Source organism: Leucoraja erinacea, chromosome 24 (genome assembly GCF_028641065.1).
Source record: "Leucoraja erinacea ecotype New England chromosome 24, Leri_hhj_1, whole genome shotgun sequence".
NCBI lineage: Eukaryota > Metazoa > Chordata > Chondrichthyes > Rajiformes > Rajidae > Leucoraja > Leucoraja erinaceus.
Genome location: NC_073400.1, coordinates 25,070,846 through 25,095,658, shown reverse-complemented (window position 1 = coordinate 25,095,658; position 24,813 = coordinate 25,070,846). Strand labels below are relative to the sequence as shown.

Below are 24,813 nucleotides of genomic sequence, written 5' to 3'. Positions count from 1 at the left end.
GTTTTCATTGGCCAGTGGGCTTAAGCAACTTTAACTCCTCCATGACCAAACCCACACATCTGTGCTGGGAGTTGGGGTTGAATGAACCATTTTTCTCTCTTTGTTCCTCCCTTTGACAGATGATTCAGAGGGCGGTTCAAAGACATATTGCCCAGGTGTCCATGAGCGGGAAGGGCAGAAAGGGGATTCTGCTGTAGAAGGAATTACGCCATGGTGGTCAGGTAAGAGTCGTCCAGGTCTTCCAAACTCCACTAAGTGGTTCTTGATTAGTCACTGGTGTCGGGGTGCTGTGGGGAGAAGGCAGGACTAATGGGTGAATTTTTAGGATATGAAATAAGGTCAGATCCATGGTGGTTTAATGGCAGATTGTTACACTTTGATGTCTGAATGGCCTGACTTTGTGGCTCCTGTGACTTAGGATCCCAGGTTTTCCCTCTGCATTACATACCCGGATCTGCCCTTAGTGGTGATGAAGCGTGTGCGGCACTAGTGTGCTAGTTGGCATGGCTGATGAGTCTCACCGAATCCCTAGAGACCGAGTGTTTCGTACGTAGGTCTCTGATCCTGCTCGGGCAGTTGGTTGCTGTCCGAGTGGAGTTTTTTGCCCGCGGTTCTTCGGTTATCGCTGATCTTGTTATTTGTCTGTGCACTGTTCGGGTGGTCGTGGTGTGCCGGGGGATGCCAGAGAGTTCCTGTGACTTTTCCTACTACCAACGACGAGTTGTTCCCAAATACCATTCAGGTTTGTTATGACTTGAATCGGGTTCGTCGACGATTATCTCTCGTCTCGCACTCGGATTCCGCTCGACGGGCAGCTGGCAGAGCCTGCCCGTGCATGGTTCGTCAATCCGCGGTCCATATACTTGGACAGGCCGGTCGCGTATCTCTTCGAGAAGGAGAAAAGGCAGCGGCGGGTCCCGCGCCAACTCGTTGATGGACTGAGCTGTAAGTTGTGACTTTGGTTGAAATGTGAATCTAGATCTTAGATGAGGAAACTGATTGTTGCCGAATGTTGCGTTTCCGCTCAATTTCTTCTGTGTGCCCTGGCACAAGTGTGTTACGAAATATTCGTGGAAGTTAAACTGGTAGTGCTTTCCGACATCCATGTGGCAAGGGTGATCTTGGTATCCTTTCACCCACACAAACTCGAGAGGAAAGCGGGAAAAGGAGAGGAAAAAAAAGCAAAGAACAAGAAAGGGAGAGGGAAATAAAAGGAGAGAAGGGAAAGAGAAGAGGAGAGGAAAAAGGGAAAGAAAGGAGGGAGAAAGTGTCAGAGATAAGTGGAGAAAGGAGAGGAATAGGAGAGGGGTTCTCTTGTTTTCACACCCTACCCTTCCTTATCTCTGTGTCTCCCTCTCCCCTGACACTCAGTCTGAAGAAGGGTCTCGACCCGAATCGTCGCCCATTCCTTCTGTACAGAGATGCTGCCGGTCCCGCTGAGTTACTCCAGCATTTTGTATTCACCTTTCCAAAGTGTGGACACAAACACCAGTGACACATATGAGCCAAAACTGGGGGAAAAAAATTGTCATTTGGAATTATGGATCTTCTGAATAATATTAACATTAATTTTTAAACTGAACGTGGCTGAAATAAGAGAGGGTTGTTTGTTCTTTTGATAGTCTTGCAGAGCAACCTTCCCTCCAGTAGAGGGCTCCACTATGCTGGACTAAAGCATGGCATCCAGGAAGATGGCCATGCTCAACACAATATGGCCTATATTAATAGTGCTGTACAGAAATTAATGACATCTATCCTTCTCCCAATGCCATTTCACCTCCGTACTAGACTTTGGAGATACAGCGCGGAAACAGGCCCTTCAGCCCACTCGGTACGCGCCGACCAATGCTATCCAACACACTAGGCACAATTTTACAACTTACCAAAGCCAATTAACCCACAAACCTGTGCGTCTTTGGAGTGTGGGAGGAAACCAGAGCACCCGGAGAAAACCCACGCGGTCACAGGGAGAACGTACAAACTCCGTACAGACAGCACCCATAGTCGGGATCAAACCCGGGTCTCTGGTGGTGTGAGGCAACAATACTAGCCCTTGTGGCCTAAGCTTGTGCTGAGAGTTATTACCAGAATAAAGACAAATATATGGATGATGTGAAGTCAGGTTGAATTTGGTCTCCAAAGGGGAACCCTGTAACTTACCAAAGCACCAGTGCTGTAGAGTTGCTGCCTCACAGCGCCAGGGACCCGGGTCCGATCCTGACCACGGGTGCTGTCTGCACGGAGTTTGTACATTCTCCCCGTGACCTGCGTGGGTTTTCACTGGTGGCTCCTGGTTCCTCCCTTTGTAAAATAGTAATGTGTCCCTAGTGTGGATAGGATAGTGTTATGCCCCTGTCCCACTTAGGAAACCTGAACGGAAACCTCAGGTGGTTGCCGGAGGTTGCAGGTAGTGGAAGCAGGTAGGGAGACTGACATAAAACCTCTGGGAACCGCACGGAAACCTTGAGTGGCGCACAAAATCTCCAGAGGTTTCCGTTCAGGTTTCCTAAGTGGGACAGAGGCATTAGTGAGTGGGGATCGCTGGACGGCGTGGACTCGGTGGGCAGAAGGGCCTGTTACTGCGCTGTACCTTTAAAATCTAAAAGACAGGGACTCATGGAGGCAATAGGATTATTATAATATATTTTTTTGAAGTTGGTGAGACAGAGATCTAGCAGTAACAGGATACATTGGATGAATGAAATGTAACAAATGCTGCCTCTGCCACAGGGGACCACCCACAAATGATGCAGTCCTGGTTCACTCTCGTACAGGACAAGAACAAGCTCTTAAACGAGGAGTCCGAGCTGATGATCAGGTGAGAACGCTCTCAATTCTGTTTGCACTCATAGAGCTGCTCTGTATGGAATTTCAGCATTCCATCTACAACTAATTCCTTGGTGATTCAAGTAACTTGGGTGGATTTCATACCGTATGTGGCCCAAACACAAGCAGATGGAATTAGTGTAGACAGGGCATGTCGGTCGGCATGGGCAAGTTGGGCCGAAGGGCCTGTTTCCACACTGTGTGACTTGATGAGATTGACTACTGATTAATAAGAGATTGATTGTTTTAACCATATAACCATATAACAATTACAGCACGGAAACAGGCCACCTCGGCCCTACAAGTCCGTACCGAACATTTTTTTTTCCCCTTAGTCCCACCTGCCTGCACTCATACCATAACCCTCCATTCCCTTCTCATCCATATGCCTATCCAATTTATTTTTAAATGATACCAATGAACCTGCCTCCACCACTTCCACTGGAAGCTCATTCCACACCGCTACCACTCTCTGAGTAAAGAAGTTCCCCCTCATATTACCCCTAAACTTCTGTCCCTTAATTCTGAAGTCATGTCCTCTTGTTTGAATCTTCCCTATTCTCAAAGGGAAAAGCTTGTCCACATCAACTCTGTCTATCCCTCTCATCATTTTAAAGACCTCTATCAGGTCCCCCCTTAACCTTCTGCGCTCCAGAGAATAAAGACCTAACTTATTCAACCTATCTCTGTAACTTAGTTGTTGAAACCCAGGCAACATTCTAGTAAATCTCCTCTGTACTCTCTCTATTTTGTTGACATCCTTCCTATAATTGGGCGACCAAAATTGTACACCATACTCCAGATTTGGTCTCACCAATGCCTTGTACAATTTTAACATTACATCCCAGCTTCTATACTCAATGCTCTGATTTATAAAGGCTAGCATACCAAAAGCTTTCTTTACCACCCTATCTATATGAGATTCCACCTTCAAGGAACTATGCACGGTTATACCCAGATCCCTCTGTTCAACTAAGTTTTGAGACCTTTGCTCGTACAAGAGCCCTGAAGGAAAAAGACTAATGGTTTTGTGTGTTTAACTGCACAGTGCCCGTGAACTGGAACTGCAGGATCAGAAGAGCAGACTGGAGCAGGAGCTGAGAAGGTACATGGACATGGATGGTAAGTTCCGTTCCTGCACACACCTCTCAGCTTCTTCCTCAGCTTAGTTTAGAGATGCAGCGCGGAAAAAGGCCCTTCGGCCCACTGAGTCCGCACCGACCAGCGATTCCCCCCACGCATTAACTCCATCCTACCCACACTAGGGACAATTTACATTTATACCAAGCTAATTAACCTACAAACCTGTAAGCCTTTGGAGCGTGGGAGGCAACCGAAGATCTCGGAGAAAGGCAGCAACTCTACCACCGTGCCGCCTACATCAATGGCCCGTTTCCGCGCTCTATCCCTCAGCGAAACGAAAATGAGAAGCTCTACGTCTGGGCGGGCCTGGAACCCGTTGCGGTGGGCGCGGAGGGGATATCTCCTTCTTGGCTGGCAGAGGCAGGATCTCAGGGCAGCAGAGGAACCAGTGGCCTCTCTAGTCCAGAAAGCCTGACATCAGTTGGTGGGAAAACTGCAGAGTCAGCAGGGATTAATGGAAAAAGATGCATGTTGGTGTGTTGGATTGCTCTAACGTTGTAACCAGCAGAGTGATAAGCATGAACCATTGATAGCTTGCATTGGTGTTTTCAGAAGGCCTGCTATAAGGTGTCACATAATGGATACTTTAAACATAAAAAATGATGACTTTGTGGGTAATATTTCCGGTGTGGGTTGTGGATTAGCTAAAGTGCAAAAAACAACGTTCTCGTTTGTACATTCTCCCTGTGACCGTGTGGGTTTTCCCTGGTTGCTCCGGTTTCCTCCCACACTCCAAAGACGTACAGGTTTGAAGGTTATTTGGCTTCTGTCAATTGTCCCTTAGTGTGCAGGATAGAACTAGCGTACGGGTGATCGATAGTTGGCGTGGACTCTGTGGGCTGAACCTGGTTGCGCGCTGTGATAAACTCAACTACCGATACTAAAATGATTTTGAGGAGAGGATCAGGTTTACATATCTTGCCTGAAGCCGTGTCCCGACCTGGAAATAGGGCCGACAGTTGGAACCTTTATCCCGGGATGGAAATATCAAATACTGGAGGCACAGCTTTAAGGTGAGAAGGGCAAACATAGAAACATAGGTGCAGGAGAAGGCCATTCGGCCCTTCGAGCCAGCACCACCATTTGATATGATCATGGCTGATCATCTAAAATCAGTATCCTGTTCCTGCTTTTTCCCCATATCCCTTGATTCCGTTAGCTCTAACTCTAACTCTCTCTTGAAAACATCCAGTGAATTGGCCTCCACTGCCTTCTGTGGCAAGAGAATTCCACAGATATTTAAAGTTTAAAGAAGATATACAGGGCCATTTTCTCAACGCCCTAGGGTGGTGGGTGTCTGCTATACACTGCCAGGGGTGGTGGTAGAGGCCGATACAATAGTGGCATTGATGAGGCTTTTGTTCAGGTTCACAAGTGATAGGAGCAGAATTAGGCCATTTGGTCCATCAAGCCTATGCCATTCAATCATGGCTGATCTATCTATCCCACTTAACCCCATTCTCTTGCCTTCTCTATTCTACGATCAGCCATGATCACAATGAATGGCGGTGCTGGCTCGAAGGGCTGAATGGCCTCCTCCAGCACCTATTTTCTATGTTTCTATGTTTCTCCCCATAACCCATGACACTCGTACTAATCAAGAATCTATCTATCTATGCCATAAAAATATCCATTGGCTTGGCCACCACAGCCTTCTGTGGCATTGATTTGAGGCCAATGGTGACTGATGTTTAAAGGTGCATTCACAGTTGAACATGCAAGGTCATGGAACCTCTGCCATGTGTTTACTGAGGTCCTTGAGCCTCATCTGGCCTCCCTTCCCTTCCCCCCTTCCTCCCTCCTCACCTGAATTAACCTACAAACCCGAACGTGTTTGAGGTGTGGGAGGAAACCGAAGATCTGGGAGAAAAGCCACGCTGGTCACGAGGAGAACGTACAAACTCCGTACAGACAAGCACCCCGTGGTCAGGATCGAACCCGGGACTCTGGCTTTCTAAGGCAGCAACTCTACCGCTGTGCCACCGTGCTGCACATTATACGGCAAATAGGGCCAGCTCGGGCTGGGCAACTTGGTTGGCATGGCCCTGGTTGGTCTGAAGGACCCGTTTCCACGCTGTTTGACTCTTCCTCTATTTGAGTGATATTTTGGAATGGTTGGGTAAAACCCTCACTTTGTTGTTGCTCAGAACTAAATTCAATGGACCGTAGAAATGTACTGGAAACATATAATCAGTCAGTGGTGGCAGTAATTAAGAGAACACACACACAGTTCAGTAGAGTTCCCAGACTATGACTATGTACTATATACAGTGCTAGACTGTATCTAGTACACTGTACTGATGTGTTGTATAAACATAACTTCTTGTGTCAGGGCATATCATGATTGGCCTGATGAAAGGTGCAAAAGAATTGTAAGGAGGGGGAAGAATTCGCTTTTTTGTTTAGAGATACTGCGCGGAAACAGGCCTTTCGGCCCACCGAGTCCACACTGACTAGCGACCCCCGCACGCTAACACTATCCTACACACACTAGGGACAATTTTACATTCATACCAAGCCAATTAACCTTCAAACCTGTACGTCTTTGGAGTTGGGGAGCAAACCGAAAATCTCGAAGAAAACCCACGCAAGTCACGGGGAGAATGTGCAAACTCTGTACAGACAGCACCCGTAGTCGGGATCGAACCCCTGTCTCTGGCGCTGTAAGAGCTGTAAGGCAGCAACTCTACCGATGTGCCACCGTGCCGCCCCACTGTATTAAAGACCAAGCGGAGGAGGTGAAGAGAGTGGGCGGTTAGATTTGCCACTGCGGACTAGAGCCATGGTTTAGACACTGAAAAGTAACAGTGACCGGTTCTATCTGCAGCAAAACAGGAGGAACATTGTAAGTAGGTGGAATCAGATCGTTGTGGAAATGCTAACCAGAGTGCGGGTCAGGCAGCATCTCAGGAGAACATGGATAGGTGATGTTTGGGTCGGGACACTTTGTCAGACTGATACTGAGGAGGGGGGGTGGGAAAGGAGGTAAAGAAAACTTGAAAAGAGGAGATGAGGGACAAAACCCTGGCAGATAATAGGCCAACACAGGTGAGGAGGGCTATTTGATAAGCAAATGGTTGGACAAAGGCCAAAGATGAAAAGTCAGAAGGACTGAGATAAAAGGATTGAAGTGTTGCAAATGGTGAATCTAGAGGAAGAAAGTAGAATTGGGAAGGGGAGGGGAAAGGGGAAATAGGTGCTGAAAAAGTAACAAACCCTGTGTCTCCGTCTTACAGCGTCTCTGAAGACCAAGGAGGACAAACTTGAAGAGGAGAGGATTTTCCAGGAGATGATCGAGGTGGTGAAGATGAGGGACAGGCTGGTCACGGTCCTGGAACAGCAGAGGCTACAGGAGATGGAGCAACATGCCGTCCTGGTGCCCGGAGCTGCCGCCAAAGATCTCTCCACCTCTGCCTCCATCACCTGGACCTGATGATAATGCACTTTAACCTCAAGTGGTGCCAGATTATTCAAAGCGAGCAATGTTCCAAGACAAGGCCTTACAGAGACTCTCATGAAAGTTCACCTCTGCTTCGATAATCTTTCAAATAAATTTAACGCAACATATTTGAGAAGCTAATTTTTGGAACATATAATCTGCCCTTTAATTTAAAGTCAGAATTGTTTTCTCTGCACCGACTGAACAGTTGTCAGTTGTGGGATCATCAGCGTTGGCTCCGAGCCGCTCTCCACCACTCACTGTTGCCGCTGTAGTATGGAGTCACGGGATCCCAAACTCAAGAAGATGGACCCTGACGCTCTTAGGTTTACTGCAGATATTTTTATTATTGTACTAGACCAAGTGCAGACCCGTTGGGTCTGCTCCCCCAATGGTGTGATCCCCCAACCCAATATTCCACCATGCACCCGTCTCCTCCAACGGAACTGAGCCGGTTCCCAAATGTAAGATTCCAGCACTCCCCTGCCTCCCTCAGCAGTGGATTTAAAAATAATTCCAATTGCACCTCCCCTGCCTGCTGCAGCAGTTCTAATTGCAATACCAATTGGCCCTCCCCCTCCTGTTGAAGCACTTGCTGTGATATCCCATTGAGGTGAAAAGTTCAGAGTGTTCCTGTCTTGCAACTTTGTTTTGAAGTGTGTTGGAAGCTGATAGGAAGGAGCAGCCGTCAACGAATCAAAAGGCAGAAAGGCAGCCGGACGCCGGACGGCAGGCGGCAGCCACACAGTTTTAATATATGATAGATAGATAGATAGATAGATAGATAGATAGATAGATAGATAGATAGATAGATAGATAGATAGATAGATAGATAGATAGATAGATAGATAGATAGATAGATAGATAGATAGATCGATATACATCATGCTAGAGGCAGCGTGTTATGCTGAATGTGGCCCACCCACCTTGCCAGCTATGCTGTGACCCTGTTCACACAATGCTTGGATCTGAACCTATAGAGAGAGGTTGAGCAGGCAAGGTCAGTCTATTGTGTTTAAGAAGGAACTGCAGATGCTGGAAAATCGAAGGTCCACAAAAATGCTGGAGAAGCTCAGCGGGTGCAGCAGCATCTATGGAGCGAAGGAAATAGGCAACGTTTCGGGACGAAACGTTGCCTATCTCCTTCGCTCCATAGATGCTGCTGCACCCGCTGAGCTTCTCCAGCATTTTTGTCTATGGTCAGTCTACTCCTTGGAGCGCAGGAGGATGAGGGGTGATCTTATAGAGGCGTACAAAATCATGAGAGGAATAGATCGGGTAGACAGAGTCTCTTGCCCAGAGTAAGGGAATCGAGAATCAGAGGACATAGGTTTAAGGTGAGGGGGGAAAGATTTCATAGGAACCTGAGAGGTAATTTTTTCACACAAAGGGTGGCGGGTGTACGGAACGAGCTGCCGGAGTTGAGGCATGTACTATCGCAAGGTTTAAGAAACATTTAGACAGGTACATGGATAGGATAGTTTTAGAGGGATATGGGCCAAACGCAGGCAGGTGGGAGTAGTGTAGGTGGGGCATGTCGGTCTGTGTGGGCTGAAGACCCAAATGCTTTGCCACCACAGACGTTGTCTGACCCGCTGAGTTACTACAGCACTTTGTGTTTAACTCGATATTCCGTCATTTAGCTGTTCCTCGTGATTTCAGGACGTTATTTGTACAAGTCTGTCCGCCCTCTGGTGGATAAAAAAAATCCCACAACTCTTCAGGAGTAGAAATAATCCATCCATTGCTTAGTTTTTTTTAATCTCAGCTTTCCAGCATCTACTGCTGTTTCCTTTTGCTTTTCAATTAAAAACCTTAAATCTATGCCAGAAAACCAAAGTGCGAGAAACTCTCAGCAGGAGAGGCAGCGCCTATGGAAAAAGAAACAGTTAACTTTGTAATTGGGAGTTTAAGAAGGAACTGCAGATGCTGGAAAATCGAAGGTACACAAAAATGCTGGAGAAACTCAGCAGGTGCAGCAGCATCTCTGGAGCGAAGGAAATAGGCAACGTGTCTGAAGAAGGGTTTTGGCTGCTGCACCCGCTGAGTTTCTCCAGCATTTTTGTGTACCTTTGTAATTGGGAGTCCTCCCCCCAGCTTCTCTGCTACTGAAAGCTAAATAATTTACTCTCTTTCCAAGATCTTAACAAACCAAATTAGACTGTTTCTCCTTGGACAGATGCTGTCTGAACTACCGAATCGTACCAGCATATTTTATTTTAGATTACCAGAACCTGCAACTTTAAAAAAAATTAATTATATTTACCCGTAAACCTACGCTGCTCGTTGGGCCACTATGCCAGCAGAAATAGTTAAGGGCCTGTCCACAAATTTGCTGAGATGACCCGGAGCTCTCCCCATCTACACGGCGCGCACCTTTTTCTTTTTAACCTTAATTTTAGCCTTGTAATATAATTGCTGAGGTGACCCGTTGTCTTGTCAAAAACATCTCATTGTACCGTTGATCCTGTGTTAACCTACATATGACAAATAAAAACTGAACTGAACTGAATTGTCCCACTTAGCCTATTTTTAGGCTGTCACCACATGGTCGCCCAAAGAGTCGCAGTGTCTTTCTGGTCGCCGCTGGATTTTCAACGTGTTGAAAAATTTTCTGACGCAGTCGGCGACAGTGGGTTTTTACGCCAATGAGCGTAGCTCGACATCTCCCGACGTTGGTGCTGTTGTAGTTGTCGCCAGGTTAACAGAGGTTGGCGCTGGTGCTGACTTCATTTTTTTTGGTTGTTAAAGTAATGATTCTATTTCAAATTTTATGTCGAAGGGCGGGTTCCAGTCGCTGTTTTTTCAGCGACCTACTACGACTATGACAGGCAACTAAAAATAGCCTAAGTGGGACAGGCCCTTTACTTCCTCTTCACCTCGTCTATGGATCCTGCACATTTAAACGTCAAATAAATCTACAAAACGGCTCCACAGAAAACAACTCCAGGCTGGCTGGACTTTTCTCAACTATAATTCCACCTCGAGCAACATAATCCTAAATCTCTGGACCTCTTCTAATTACGTCACATCTTTCCTGTTATGAGACCACAACTATACACTGTAAACTAACGGTTCCTGACTGACCTTCCTGCTCCAGATCTTGCCATAAAATGTTGTGTCCCAACCCACTGCATGTTATTCATTCTCCCCCACCCCGCCCCCAAACCCATTATTTTTACCCCGCTTTCCTGTACTCCATCTGCACTTGCACTTATTTCTCCCCTTCCCCCCTCCTCCCACATTCCTTCCTCTAGCTTCACAATCTGCAACTTCCATTCCTCTGTCTCACGCCTTCTTGTTTTAATCTCTGTTCTTTGTCCTAACCATCTGCCAACCAAAACATGTCCGCACCCTCACCTGTGTCCACCTATTACATGCCACGCCTTTCCTCTCCCCCACCTTTCTTTTCTCTCTCCCCACCCCCACAATCAGTCTGAACAAAGGTCCTGACCTGAAATGTCCACGTTCTCCAGAGATGCTGCCGGAGCTTCTGAATTACTCCAGCACTTTGTGTCCTTTTACATTATTCATCTGCCCTGTCAACGACCTATAGTTTGTCAAAATGCCTCTTAAATATTAATATTATATTTGCCTCTGCCGTCATTGCTGGCAGCATGTCGGAGGTGCAACCAACAAACATTATGTCCATTTGCTGTTCTTGCTGTGTGTCACTGTGCTGTGTTTTCTGTCCCCAAACGTAATCATTAATTTCTTTGGATTGAATTCTACATTTTTTCCCACATGGCCAACTTTGTGCAACTTTTCTACTGCTTTTCTTCCTCCAGTTGCCCACACATCCCCACCAGCAGAGTTCAATGAGATATCCCTTGAGACAGCTCACAGTCCGCACCCTTGCTCGTAGCAGAAACATAGAAAATAGTTGCTGGAGGAGGCCATTCGGTCCTTCGAGCCAGCACCACCATTCATTGTGATCATGGCTGAAGGAAGTAAGAGTGAGGCCAAATGCAAATTGGAGGAGCAGCACCTCATATTTCGCTTGGGCAGCTTACAACCCAGTGGCATGAATATTAATTTCTCTAAATTCAAGTAACCCTTGCTTTCCCTCTCTCTCCATCCATCCCACACCCTAGTTCTCCGACTAGTTTCACCCTCCTGATTAATTTTACTGTTTGTCTGCCTCGTTGTCACCTTCCTCTCATCCAACAATGAACTTGATCCTTGATCATTTCCTAGATCAACGTCTGCCTTGATCTGTTCTCGTCACACCTTACATGCTCGTTATGCCTTTCCATATCTCGTTTCCCTCTCCCCTAACTCTCAGTCTAAAGAAGGGTCTCAATCCAAAACGTCACCCATTCCTTCTCTGCACAGATGCTGCCTGTCCTGCAGTTACTCCAGCATTTTCAATCCATTTTAGGGGAAGTAAACACAGGTATACCCTCCAATAAACGTTAATCTCAGCAATCTTGTTGGGTTCTGTCTCACTAATTTGATTTGTGCAGAGAGAACTGTGACTAAGGAATCCTAGTAATTCTGCGACGTGTGGTCAGAGCAAGGCACGATTTTAGTAGTTGTCCCCATTGCCCACCCATTTGTGTGCATCTGAATGGATGTTTGCACATTTTCTAAAATACAAATATGCCTTCTGGGTGCCAGTTTCCAGCCTAGTTCTTTAGACTGCAGAGATAAAGCATGGAAACAAGCCATTGGCCCACACTGCCTGCCGATCACCCTGTACACTAGCACAATCCTACACACCAGGGACAATCTGCAGATGCTAATTAATCGATAAACCTGTACATCCATGGAGTGTAGGATGAAACCTGAGCACCCAGTGAAAACCCACACAGTCGTGGAGAAACCGTATAAACCCAATGCAGACAGTACCCGTGGTCAGGATTGAACCCGGGTCTCTGGTGCTGTTAGCTGGTAACTTTACCAATGCGCCACCACACTGACCTTATGGTTTTGGGGGGTGGGGGGTGTGCAGTCAGATAGCCACAGACTAGATCGGGCTCTGCGGTGGCTGGGGAGGGGGAGGGGAAAGGGGGGAGGGGGGGGGGGGGAATAAGGAGGTATCAGAGCCTGTGTACCATTGTGGTGGCCTCAGGACTTCAGGGGACCAGCTCAGGGAGAGCTCATTAGGGTGAGGAAGGGAGAGGTGCGGACTACAAGGGTGAATTAGGTGCATGAGGGTTTTACACCACAGGGTTTACATGGATAGGAAAGCTTTAATGGAATATGGGGCCAAAGACACCTTAGATGGGAGCATCTCATACTTTATTAGCTAAGCATGTTTTTGAACATACAAGGAATTTTATTTGCCATACCATTACAAAAGCACCAAAACACACAAAATACATTTTAATAATAATAATAATAATAATCTTTATTTATATAGCACTTTTCAACAAAACCAGTATTTGAACCAAAGTGCTTTACAGAGTTTGATTAAATTAATAGAACAGACCAAATGTCAATATATCCATACAAAAACAAAAAAGAGAAAAAAGAAAAAAAGACACAGAACATGAACATCCACCAGTGACTCCTACACATTCCTCACTGTGATGGAAGGCGATAAAAAAAGATCAATCTCTTCCCTTCATTGTTCATTGCTGGGGGCCTCGAGCTTCCGTTGATGGGACGATCTTGGCTGTCGTGGCCGGCGGTTGGGCCCTCCGCGTTGGGGCGATCAAGCTCCCCACGCCAGGCGATCGAACCCGGGTCAGAGCTGGTCGAAACTTCAGCGTCCTTTGGAGCTTCCTGACATCGGTCTCTACCCGAGACTGCGGGCTCCACGATGTTGAAATCCGCAGGGTCGATCCCAGGCAAGGCATCGCAGGCTCCGATGGTAAGTCCACGCCCCCACGGTGGGGCTCAAAGTCAGTCCTGAGCAAGGCCTGCAGCTCCATGGTGTTAGGCCGCAGAGCTACCGGAGATACGATCCGGAAAACAATCACATCTCCGGCAAGGTAAGAGATTGAGAAAATAGTTTCCCCCTCCCCCCCTCCCCCTCCCAACACACAAAACAAACAAGAGAACATTAACACAAACTTTTAATACACACTAAAAAAACAAAAAGACAGACTGTTGGCGAGCCTGCCATCGATCGGCGCCCCCTGGTGGGTCCATCTTAGTTGGCATTGACAATGCCTTTAATCTCCACGTGGGAGAGTCTAGGACCAGAGACCATAACATAAGAATGAAAGGATGTTCCTTTGGGAAAGAGATGAGGAGGAATTTCTTAAGTCAGAGGGTGGTGAATCTGTGGATTTCATTTCCACAGAAGGATGTGGAGTCCATGTCGATTCATGTTTTTAAGGCAGAGATAGTTTGTTGATTAATACGGGTGTCAGAGGTTCTGGGGAAAATGCCAGGTGAATGGGGTTAAGATGGATCAGCCTTGATTGAATAGCAGAATAGACTTGATGGGCCAAATGGCCTAATGCTGCTCCGATCATTTATAAGTTGCCCAAATGGCCTGTTTTCATACTGTGTGATACGCTTTGGGGTGTGAATATCAATTTGTATCATTGCTGATTCTGGACAAGGTCCGTGTCAGCTGCAATGCTCCTATGAAAGTGCTTCATAAAAGGAACAATATTATCCATGTACTTGATTTGGCTGTAAGAGTGACTTACACTTGAAAGCACTTTCAAAGCCATAAATGGTCTATTGTATATTACACTCCAGAAAAGCATTTGATTTTTAATTGTGCATTGCTGAAACGGAATCAGATTTGCTTCAGTGTTTCTTTCAAGGAAACCAAAATATTTTTTTAAACAACCCTTGTTTTTGTTTCATCGTTTGCTATTGTTGAGCAGCTTTTTGAAGTGACTCCACAGATGGGAATGTCGCTTCCTGCATAGAAAAATCGCACCGCACCCATTTGTACCAGTGGTTTAGTTTAGAGATACAGCTCGAAAACAGGCCCTTCGGCCCACCGTATCCGTGCCGCCCAGCGATCCCTGCACACGAACACTTCTCTAGGGACAATTTACAAGTTCATCAAGCTGATTAACCTATAAACCTGTGCGTCTTCGGACCTTGGGTGGAAAACCCACTTGGTCTTAGGGAGAACGTACAAACTCCGTACAGACAGACAACATACAGTGAAAGGGTTGGATAGAGTGGCTGCGGAGAGAACATATCCACTGGTGGGCAAGTCGAGGACTAGAGGTCACAGCCTCAGATTTAGGAAGTTGTTTTGGGAAGGAGGTGAGAAATTTATTTAGTCAGGGTGGTGAATCTGTGGAATTCTTTGCCACAGAAAGTTGTGGAGGCCAAGTTAATGGATATTTTTAAGGCAGAGTTAGATTCTTGATTAGTACGGGTGTCAGGGGTTATGGGGAGAAGGCAGGAGAATAGGGTTAGGAGGGAGAGATAAATCAGCCATGATTGAATGGTGGTGTAGACTTGATGGGCCGAATGGCATAATTCTGCTCCTATCACTTATAACCTTATGAGCACCTGTGCTCAGGGTCGAACCCGTGTCTGTAAGGCAGTGACTACTGCTGCACCACCGTGCCACCCCTTAATCAGTAGCAAATGCCACATTTTGCCCACCAATTTAGAACAGTACTGCAAAGGAGCAGGCCATTTGGCCCCACCATCAGTCCACATGCTGCTGCTGTTACTGGCAGTCATCACTGCATTGAGGCTTAAAACATTGGCAGACATTTCCATTTGTATATCAATCCCCAGGTTTGCAGCCATAAAGCAGAAACAAAGAACTGCAGATGCTGGTTTACCAAGGAAAGACACAAAATGCTGGAGTAACTCAGCAGGTCAGGCAGGAACCCTGGAGACCACAGTGGTAGAACTGTTGCCTCACAGCGCCAGAGACCCAGGTTCGATCTTGACCACGGGTACTGTCTGTGTGGAGTTTCCACGTTCCCCTGTGAACTAGTGGGTTTCCCCCGGGTGCTCCAGATTCCTCCCATATTCCAAAGGCGCGCAGGTTTGTAGATTAATTGTCCCGTTCCGACCCGAAACATCACCCATCCTTTTGGCCATTGGCCGTGGATGTCGGCAATGAGAACGGATCTGCTGGAGTCCTGGAGCCACAGCCGCCGGGGGGGGAATTCAACCCGCAGATCGATACAAAGTCCTGATGGGGTGGAGATCGGTCACCTCACCCGGCTTAGGCGACACATTTTAGGGGGGACTTCCAGGGGGTGATTTCCAGCGCGCTTCCGTAATTTTGTCCGGATTAAAAGAGTCAGAAAATCAGTGGTGGACGTACAGGCAACCTTTCAAATTGAAGGGTCCCGACCAAATCTTCACCTACCCATGTCCTCCAGTGATGCTGCCTGGCCCGCTGAGTTATTCCAGGAGTGTTCTATTGAAAATGACAAGCTTTCTTGAATTCAGTATAAAAGCGAGAGTCATCCCAATTTCCATTCTGTTTAATTGTGCGCGGTCTGGCCAAACCAGTTGATCTCACAGGATGAAAAAAGGAAGAGAAAACAAGATTGAATTGAAAGCTTTATTAGGTCCTCGCAGGCTGCAGAACGATCTATTACCACAAATCATAGAGGTGAAGGAATGAATCAACAGTGTTCCTGAGATTAATAAGCATCTAAGAACTAGTATTACATACTTAACGCACGTGGAAGAGTTTCTTAATTTAAGATCACAGTACAACACACAGGAACCTATGGATTATAGCTACATTGAAAAATGTGCTCAATCATGAACATGGTTTTCTCTTTACTTTAATAATACAACGGAGGGTGCAATTAATTTAAAAGATGAGAGTAGCCTTTAAGAAAGTTATCAGACAACTCTTCAGATTAAGAGCTTGGTTCTTCCCTTTTAATACTGCATGGCACAAGGCCAAGTTCAATGAACCCCCACCCTGATGGAAGGAAGGTTTCCCTTATCAATGCCAATTGCCCGACACAAGAGAGCTTTAGCCAGTTCTTTAAGTTATAGGAGCAGAATTAGGCCATTCGGCCCGTCAAGTCCACTCCGCCGTTCAATCATGGCTGATCCATCTTTCCCTCTCAATCTCGTTCTGTCTTCTCCCCATAACCCCTGACACCAATTGATTCCCAGTTCTTCATAGATGTGAGGTCATTTGTTAAAGTGGTTGTGACTAATTTCATTTTAAACTTGCAGCCTTGTTTGAACTGACCCAAGATGTCCATTTTTGGAAGTGGATGTGGATTTGAGACGAAATAAGGAATGTTCAAGTTTGAAGTGCGTTGGTGGGCTGAGTTATGGCTTATGGGGAGCATGAGATCAGAGCACCATGGTATACAGGCTCAGAGTCCGTGCCGACCTAGCGCTCACCAATTTACACTAATCCTACTCTATTCCACTCTCATCCCCATCAACTCACTCAGATTCAACTACTCACTGGGGGCAATTTTACATTGGCCAATTAACCTATTATCCTGTGTCATAGAGTGATACAGTGTGGAAACAGGCCCTTCAGCCCAACTTGACCACACTGGCCAACATGTCCAAGCTACACTAGTCCCATCTGCCTGCGTTTGGTCCATATCCCTGTAAACCTTTAAGATAGGAGAGGAAACCTGAGCACCCAAAGAAAGCCCATAACCGATGGGGTCACAAGAACAATAGTCATTAGACTATTAGACTGCATATGGGTTTGTCTTAAGAGACCATGATTTCACACTCAACGTTAAAAACAGTACATGACTGAAAATAATATTTCTTCCATTGTTCAAGTGGTCCAATGTACAAATGGTTACATGATTCAATCTAAAGTCCATCTTCAACACTCTACATTAATTGGTCCTCTACCTGAACTTGGTATGTTGCAAACAGTCCTGGGATGGCAGGACTTTCATATGAAGAAAGACTGGATAGATTTGGCTTGTACACGCTGGAATTCACAAGATTGAGGGGGGATCTTATAGAAACTTACAAAATTCTTAGGGGGTTGGACAGGCTAGATGCAGGAAGATTATTCCCGATGTTGGGGAAGTCCAGAACTAGAGGTCACAGTTTAAGGATAAGAGGGAAATCTTTTAGGACCGAGATGAGAAAAACATTTTTTACACAGAGTGGTGAATCTGTGGAATTCTCTGCCACAGAAGGTAGTTGAGGCCAGTTCATTGGCTATATTTAAGAGGGAGTTAGATGTGGCCCTTGTGGCTAAAAGGGATCAGGGGGTATGGAGAGAAGGCAGGGATGGGATACTGAGTTGGATGATCAGCCATGATCATATCGAATGGCGGTGCAGGCTCGAAGGGCCGAATGGCCTACTCCTGCACCTATTTTCTATGTTTCTAAACACCAGAAAAAGAGCTCACCTGCACCATGAAGAACAGGTCTCTCTCCCCCGCCCCCAAAGAACAATTATGGAATGTAATTGAGGCATGAACAAAGCCATAGCCTTAGAATAAAACGCTGCACCTTTTTGAAAGGAGGAATTTCTTTAGTCAGTGGGTGGTGAATCTGTGGAATTCATTGCCACAGACAGCTGTGGAGGCCAGGCCGATGTAGACTTGATGAGACAAATGTCCTAATTCGATTTCTAGAACTTATAGAACGTTAAAGCGACTCCCGAACGTGAAAGAATTTGAGGGAGGTAAAGCTCACAGAGCTAAATGACAATGTCTGTGCCAGTTGGACGGTTGGGGACTAAGAGGGGAAGTCAGACCAGTTTACAATCTTGCACGTTTTGTACCCGAAACGTCACCCATTCCTCCTCTCCAGAGATGCTGCCTGTCCCACTCAGTTACTCCAGCATTTTGTGTCTATCTACCTTTTATCAACCTCTTCTGTGTGGGGCAAAAACTTAATTGCAGGAACCTTCTTCACTTGCTCAGGGTTTAGTTACTGGGGCATCATTTCTTTACATCCTGATTTGTGGGGGGCTCAATCCATGAGACCCATTTACATTTTCAACATTTGCTTCAAGTGCCCAGAATTTCACACCCTGGATTTAAAAAAAAAAGACATTACTGAAAATAATATTTCTTCCATCATTCAAGTGGCCCCAATGTGGAAATGGTCACTCTACAGTCCATCTTCAACAGAATTAAATTATAATCCCACACTGTATGATTCATTGCATGTACAAAATTGTTCTGTATGTAAACATGTGGCAATTAATAGTTACTTCCATTTGTTGAAGCATTGTATATTGCAATACGACAAATGCTTACGACTTAACACACGAGAAGATAGCAACCATCTTGATAGTGCATGTGGGTTTCCAAGACAGCCCTAGTAAAGCCGATGAGTGCGTGAAAAAAAAAGCCAAAAGTTGTAAACTTTCCATCGAGCTATCCCACCTCTCCCAGCCACATTCCCAGAGTGACGAAATCGCACGCTGCCCCAATCTCTTAGCAATGAAGAACTCATGAAGTTGCAATATGTAGGCTCTTTCCTTACTCCATATACATTTGTGCAGCCAAGTACAAATCTAATTCAATTTACAAATTTGCATAAGACACCACCGCAATGGGCCGGCTATCAAATAACGACGAGATCGAGTACAGGAAGGAGACCGACAACCTCGTGACCAGGTGACATATGACAACTTCTCTCTCAATTTCAGCAGGACAAAGGAAATAACGATGGACATCAGGAAGCCCGGTTGTCGGCATTGACGGCACCAAAGTGGAGATGGTGGAAAGGTTCAAATTCCTCGGAGTAATTATCACCAGCGACCTGTCCTGGACTGCTCACATTGAAGCAATGGCCAACAAAGGCTTTTCACTGTACCTCAGTACACGCGACAATAAACTAAACTAATGCTACAACCCAACTTGCTTGCAAAAGGCATCACAAACCAGGAACATGCACCCAGTTCACAGCTAGAAATTCATGGCATTGCGTTGTATTCAGTCGTTGCAATTTATTCCTTTGAAGTCAACTGATGAATTCAGAGAGAGTGTCATGAGGGGGGGGGGGGGGGGGGGGGGGATCTCATTGAAACATGCCGAATAGTGAAAGGCCTGGATAGAGTGAACGTGGAGATGATGTTTCCAGACCAGAGGCCATAGCATCAGAATAAAAGGACATACTTTTGGAGGATAAATTCCTTTAGTCGGAGGTTGTTGAACCTGTGGGATTAATTGCCACAGACGGCCTTGGAGGCCAGGTCAATAGATATTTGTAAGGCAAAGATTGACAGATTGTTGATTAGTAAAGATGCCAGTGGTTATGGGGAGAAGGCAGGAGAATGGGGTTGAGAGGGAAAGATAGATCTGCCAAGATTGAATGGCGGAGTAGACTTGTTGGGCCGAATGGCCTCATTCTGCTCCTACAACATATGAACTTCTCATATGGCAAGCTAACATGAATATAAAGCATGTTTAGCGTTACTGACCAGGCATCTACTCCCTTGGAACTGGGTGTGGGAAAGGCTTGTACTGCAAGTACGGCAGCATTAGGTAGTCAATGCCCAAAGATCAATCAACAGGAAATATTGTGCAGGACAGCAATTCTGGTGGTGCAATGGGGGCATCGACAGCTGAAGATCTGTGGGTGGCACAGTACTGGGTCATGATCCATAGGATAGCCACAGATTTCTTGTTAAACCAGTGCTGAATGACTATCAATTCGGTAAGCAGTACTTTGAGGTCTCTCTAAGTCCCACACATCTTTTGTTGTTAGCTGTGAAATTATTATGGCTATAAATATATCGATTACAATTTCCCTGAACGATCAGTGGTCTGAGAATCTGCAAACCTCTCCTTTCAATCAAGGTTTATTCATAATTGTACTTTGATGACAGCTTTCTCCCTCCTATACTTTAAAGCTTGTCGATCAGCCGAGAATGTTGTTGGCTGCAACTTTCCCCCCCCATCGACGAACTGTACACTGCAAGGGCCAGGAAGTGAGCGGGTAAGATCATCTCTGACCCCTCTCACCCTGGCCACAAACTTTTTGAAGCACTTCCCACAGGAAGGAGACTCTGGACTGTCAAAGCCGCCACACCCAGACATAAAAACAGCTTTTGTTACCACAAGCAGTAGCTCTACTCAACAGCCAGAAGTCTGTAGCTTCCTTTTGCTCTGGTATTTTATTTAATTCTTCACGCGTTTCAATTTTGTTTTATTTTTTAATAGTCTACTGTATATCGTGTTGTTACTTGCGAGCAAAGCACCAAGGCAAATTCCTTGTATGTATACATACTTGGCTAATAAAATGTATTCATATTCATCCATAAAGCTAACAAAATGGCAGTTATATAAGATTAGCTGGCTATCAAGAAACAAGCAGCAGACATATGTAATACTTTTTCTGGTTGGCACCAAACCAAAAGACCTGGATGAAGTTACAGAAATATATGGCTGCTAAACTTTCAGAAGTTTAGAAGGATGAGGGGAGACCCCATTGATACTTATCGAATAATGAAAAACCTGATTACAGTGGTTGTGGAGAGGATGTCTCCACTCGTGAGAGAGTCTAGGACCAGAGGTCACAGCCTCAGAATAAAAGGATGTACTTTTAGAAAGGAGACGAGGAGGAATTTCTTTAGTCAGAGGGTGGTGAATCTGTGGAATTCTGCCACAGACGGCTGTGGATGCCAAGTCAATGGATATTTTTAAGGAGGAGATTGACATATTCTTGAATAGTAGAGGGGTCAAGGGTTATGGGGAGAAGGCAGGTGAATAGGGTTAGAGGGAAAGATAGATCAGCCATGATTGAATGGTGGAGTAGACTCGATGGGCCGAATGGCCTAATTCTGCTCCTATAACTTATAATGATTTTGATTTTGCAAAGATAAGGTGACGAGGAGGCTGCAAACGGGATCTAAAGAGGTGAAGTCAATGAATCAAGATATGGCCATTGGAATTTTATGGGGAGATTGTGAAATTGTTCATTTTGGCAGGGAAAATGAAAAGCAGATTTTCTAAACAGTGAGAAATTTCTCACTGACCACATTCACCGAAAGAATGCCAGGTCAAAATTTGTGCAGAGTGACTAATCCATAATTAGGATCCAAGACCCACAGCATAGACACAGATCTTTCGGCCCACCAAGCCCATGGCAACCATCATACACCCATGCCAATTTCATTCACTACCACTCAGTCCATAGCTCTGTAAGCCTGGTTGTTCAAGTGCCCATCCAGACACATTTTAAATGTTGACAGAGTACCTCCCTCCACCACCTTCTTCTTTATCTATGTATTCCAGGTAGTAAACACTCACTGGGTGTTGAAGAAACATGGGACTCCTGCTGCTGGTTTACACAAAAGAACATAGTGCTGGAGTAACTCAAAGAGTCGGGCTGCATCACTGGTGAACATGGACTGGTGACATTTTGTGTTGGGATCCTTCAAGAAACGGTAAAGGGGCCCCAACCTGACACGTCGCGTACCCATGTTCTCCAGATGCTGCCTGACCCGCTGAGTGTTACTCCAGCACTTTGTACCTGTCCATGTTCTCCAGAGATGCTGCCTGACCCGCTGAGTTACCCACTGGCTGATAGGTTTTGGCCGTCTCCATTATGGGGAACGGTTTCTCACTGTCCAGCCTTTCTGTGCCCCTTCACAACCTGGAATACTTCTATCAGCTCGCCCCACGCTCCATTCACCCCTCCCAGCTGCACTACAGCAGCTCTTAAGACCCAGTTTGGGCAACAATTCAGACTGAAGCACATATTTTCAAAGGCACCAAATCTATTTTCACTGTACTCTTGGACTGATCACATAAAGATAGCAGGAAGTCTACGCAATAGGGCTCAGCTCATCTCCATATAACAAACGTGACTGCACTTCAAGGGCTATAAAGTGGCTGATAATATCACAAGGTCACAAAGAGTGCGTTCTCCCTTTATTCTGCTCTCCTTCCAAACCTCAGCCCAACCAAAAATGAGCTTGGTTTTACGGGCATTAGTCCACTTGGCTCTCCAGTGTTTTAAAATGAATGTTTTCTGTTGATCAAACAATTATTCAAGACGAGATGTAGAAACAAGGAACTGCATATAAGACACAAAAAGCTGGAGTAACTCAGCGGGTCAGACAGTACCGCTGGAGAAAGAGAATAGGTGACGTTTTGGGTCGAGACCCTTCCTCAGACAAGGAACTGCAGATGCTGGTTTATACCAAAGATAGACCCAAAGTGCTGGAGTAACTCAGCGGGTCAGTCAGCATTTCTGGAGAAAAAGGATAGGTCTAAGAAGGGTCCCGACCTGAAATGTCACCCATCCTTTTTCTCCAGAGATGCTGCCTAACCTTGTCTCTTTGTCTCTATAATTATTCAAGACTGTGGTCCCAACTAAGCAGAAACTTCCACAGACATTTTCTTTCAATCTCTCCATCAATCACACTGTAGTGTGGCGAAAATACAAGGTTATCAAGCAGATGTCTAGTTGGAAAACTCAACGGCCGGCGATTCCCAATGGAAGCAGCTTTGTGCAAAACGCATACGCCCAAAATAAAAGGTTCTATTTATACTCAGCATATCTTCTTAAAGTTGATTCTACGTTAGGCAGAGTCATCATTAAGTGTAATCAAAGCTTTAACATGAATGTCAAAGACACAACTGGCTTGACAATGGCTTGGTGAGTTAATGATTCCTTATCTTTATAACGGATGCCAGGCTGCTGAGATATTGTCAAACGACTATACTAAAGTTATAAAGTGAGCATTTACAGAAACAGGGAATTCATGTTAATCTATGTTGAATTAAATAGCAAGGGCAGGATTAGTCATTCAGTTCTAGCAAACTAATTCTGCCATAGGTCATGGCCGATTTGCACCTTAATTCCATTGAACCATGGTGGTTTCATTCTAGTGATTGGTTTACTTCACAAAGAAGTGCCCAATTCACCTTTATGGTTGATACAGCTTGTGTGGGAAAAGTAGTTTGATTTCCATGCTTCCATTTAAGAGACTCTTTCTAACATTACTCAAAATAAAACACAAAGTGCTGGAGGAACTCAGTCAGCAAGTCAGGCAGCAGCTGTGGAGGGAAGAGACAGGTGACATTTCAGATCAGGACCCTTCTTCTGATTTAAGATTTTGGACACGAAGCAGATTTCCTTTCCTCCCAGAATAGGTGACACGTGGAATAAGTGTCTAAGAAAACTAGTCAACTCTAAATCAGAAATCAGACTAAATTGATGCAAACAGACTGGATTAAGAATGTGACGAGGCTAAGACTGGGCCTCAACAAACTCCTTTTTAATTAAATAATTTAGAAAGTTAGAATGGTCATGTCTATTGCCTCTGAGAGTAAAATCATATCAATTTCTGTCATATTTTGAATCAGTTATATTGTTGAGCCGTTTTGAAGATGCTTAAAAGACTCTGCAGACTAATGGATCAATGGTACTTAGTAAATGCAGTGGGGAGCGGCCAACTTTGTGACCAATTATACATGGTCCAGTGGAGGGAACAAAGTCAACAGATCTTTAGCCAATGCTCAGTCTTCGCTCAGTCCACCTGGGCCGACGTAATCTCCCGGTTGCCAAACACTAACTCCCCGTCCCATACTGACCTTTCTGTCCTGAGCCTCCTCCATTGTCAGAGTCATGCCCAATGCAAATTGGATGATCACCATCTCATAGTTTGCTTGGGCAGCTTACAACCCAGCGGTATGAATATTGATTTCTCCAACTTCAAGTAACCGGTGCATCCCCTCTCTCCGTCCCTCCCCACCCTAACCATTGTACTAGTTTCACTGTCGTCCTAGTGAGTTTCATTATCTGTATAACTTGTTTCCACCTAGCCCACAGCTAACAATGGCCCGTTTCCTTCATCATTATTACTTTTTTGCACATCTTTCATTCATTTGATCCATATCACCGTCTATATCTCTCGTTTCCCTTTCCCCGACTCTCAGTCTGAAGAAGGGTCTCGCCCCCAAACGTCACCTATTCATTTTCTCCAGAGATGCTGTCTCCAATCCTGTTGCAGTTACTCCAATTTTTTGTGTCCATCTTTGGATCTTTAGCCAAGCTGCGTTTGGCCCTTACTTTATTTTCCGCTAGACCCTGGATGGGCAGGCTTGGAAAGTAGTCCTCAGCCAGTTAGACCACTGTGCGAGAAGACTCCTTGCATTGCAAAAAGTAACTTTTTGTGTATAATCCCCCCTGTCATCTCCAATGAGGGGGATAAATGTTTTGACTGGTGATATTGATTTCAAGATTGGAAGCCGCGTTTCACCATCATTGTCGCAGTCGAAGTTTAAACTTCCAGGCAACACCTTAGTACGCACATCTATTTCTCAGGATGCAGTCATCTCTGACGAAGGCACCTTTTATTTCCCATTCCCAATTCTCAGAGGGGACGGCAAAGATACAATTTCTTTGCAACTGTTTCACAGAACTGGGCGGGTTACCAGGCAACTTCAGACCCCATGATGAGGCAATCACACTGGACTCAGACTGGTACAGTATTCCGGCTTCTTTCACTACAGAATATGCTCCAAACTATCCAGCAATTTTGTGGCTATTTTTACACCAGCATAATTCTTGTTAGATGTCCATAATTTAAATTC

At 45.5% G+C, this 24,813-nt stretch overlaps 2 protein-coding genes across 2 annotated transcripts in view; one reads left to right on the top strand and one right to left on the bottom strand.

Annotated features, from left to right (window-relative positions):
- Positions 1-24,813, bottom strand: part of rpl10a (ribosomal protein L10a) — a 216,781-nt gene that overhangs the window by 96,379 nt on the left and 95,589 nt on the right. The gene's annotated exons all lie outside the window — the stretch shown is intronic.
- On the top strand, positions 180-8,517 carry wu:fb05h10 (F-actin-monooxygenase mical1). The gene is made up of 4 exons (XM_055654850.1): positions 180-216; positions 2,728-2,818; positions 3,875-3,948; positions 7,206-8,517. The coding sequence occupies exons 2-4, from the start codon at positions 2,745-2,747 to the stop codon at positions 7,400-7,402; spliced, it is 345 nt and encodes a 114-aa protein (XP_055510825.1). The 5' UTR covers positions 180-216; positions 2,728-2,744; the 3' UTR covers positions 7,403-8,517.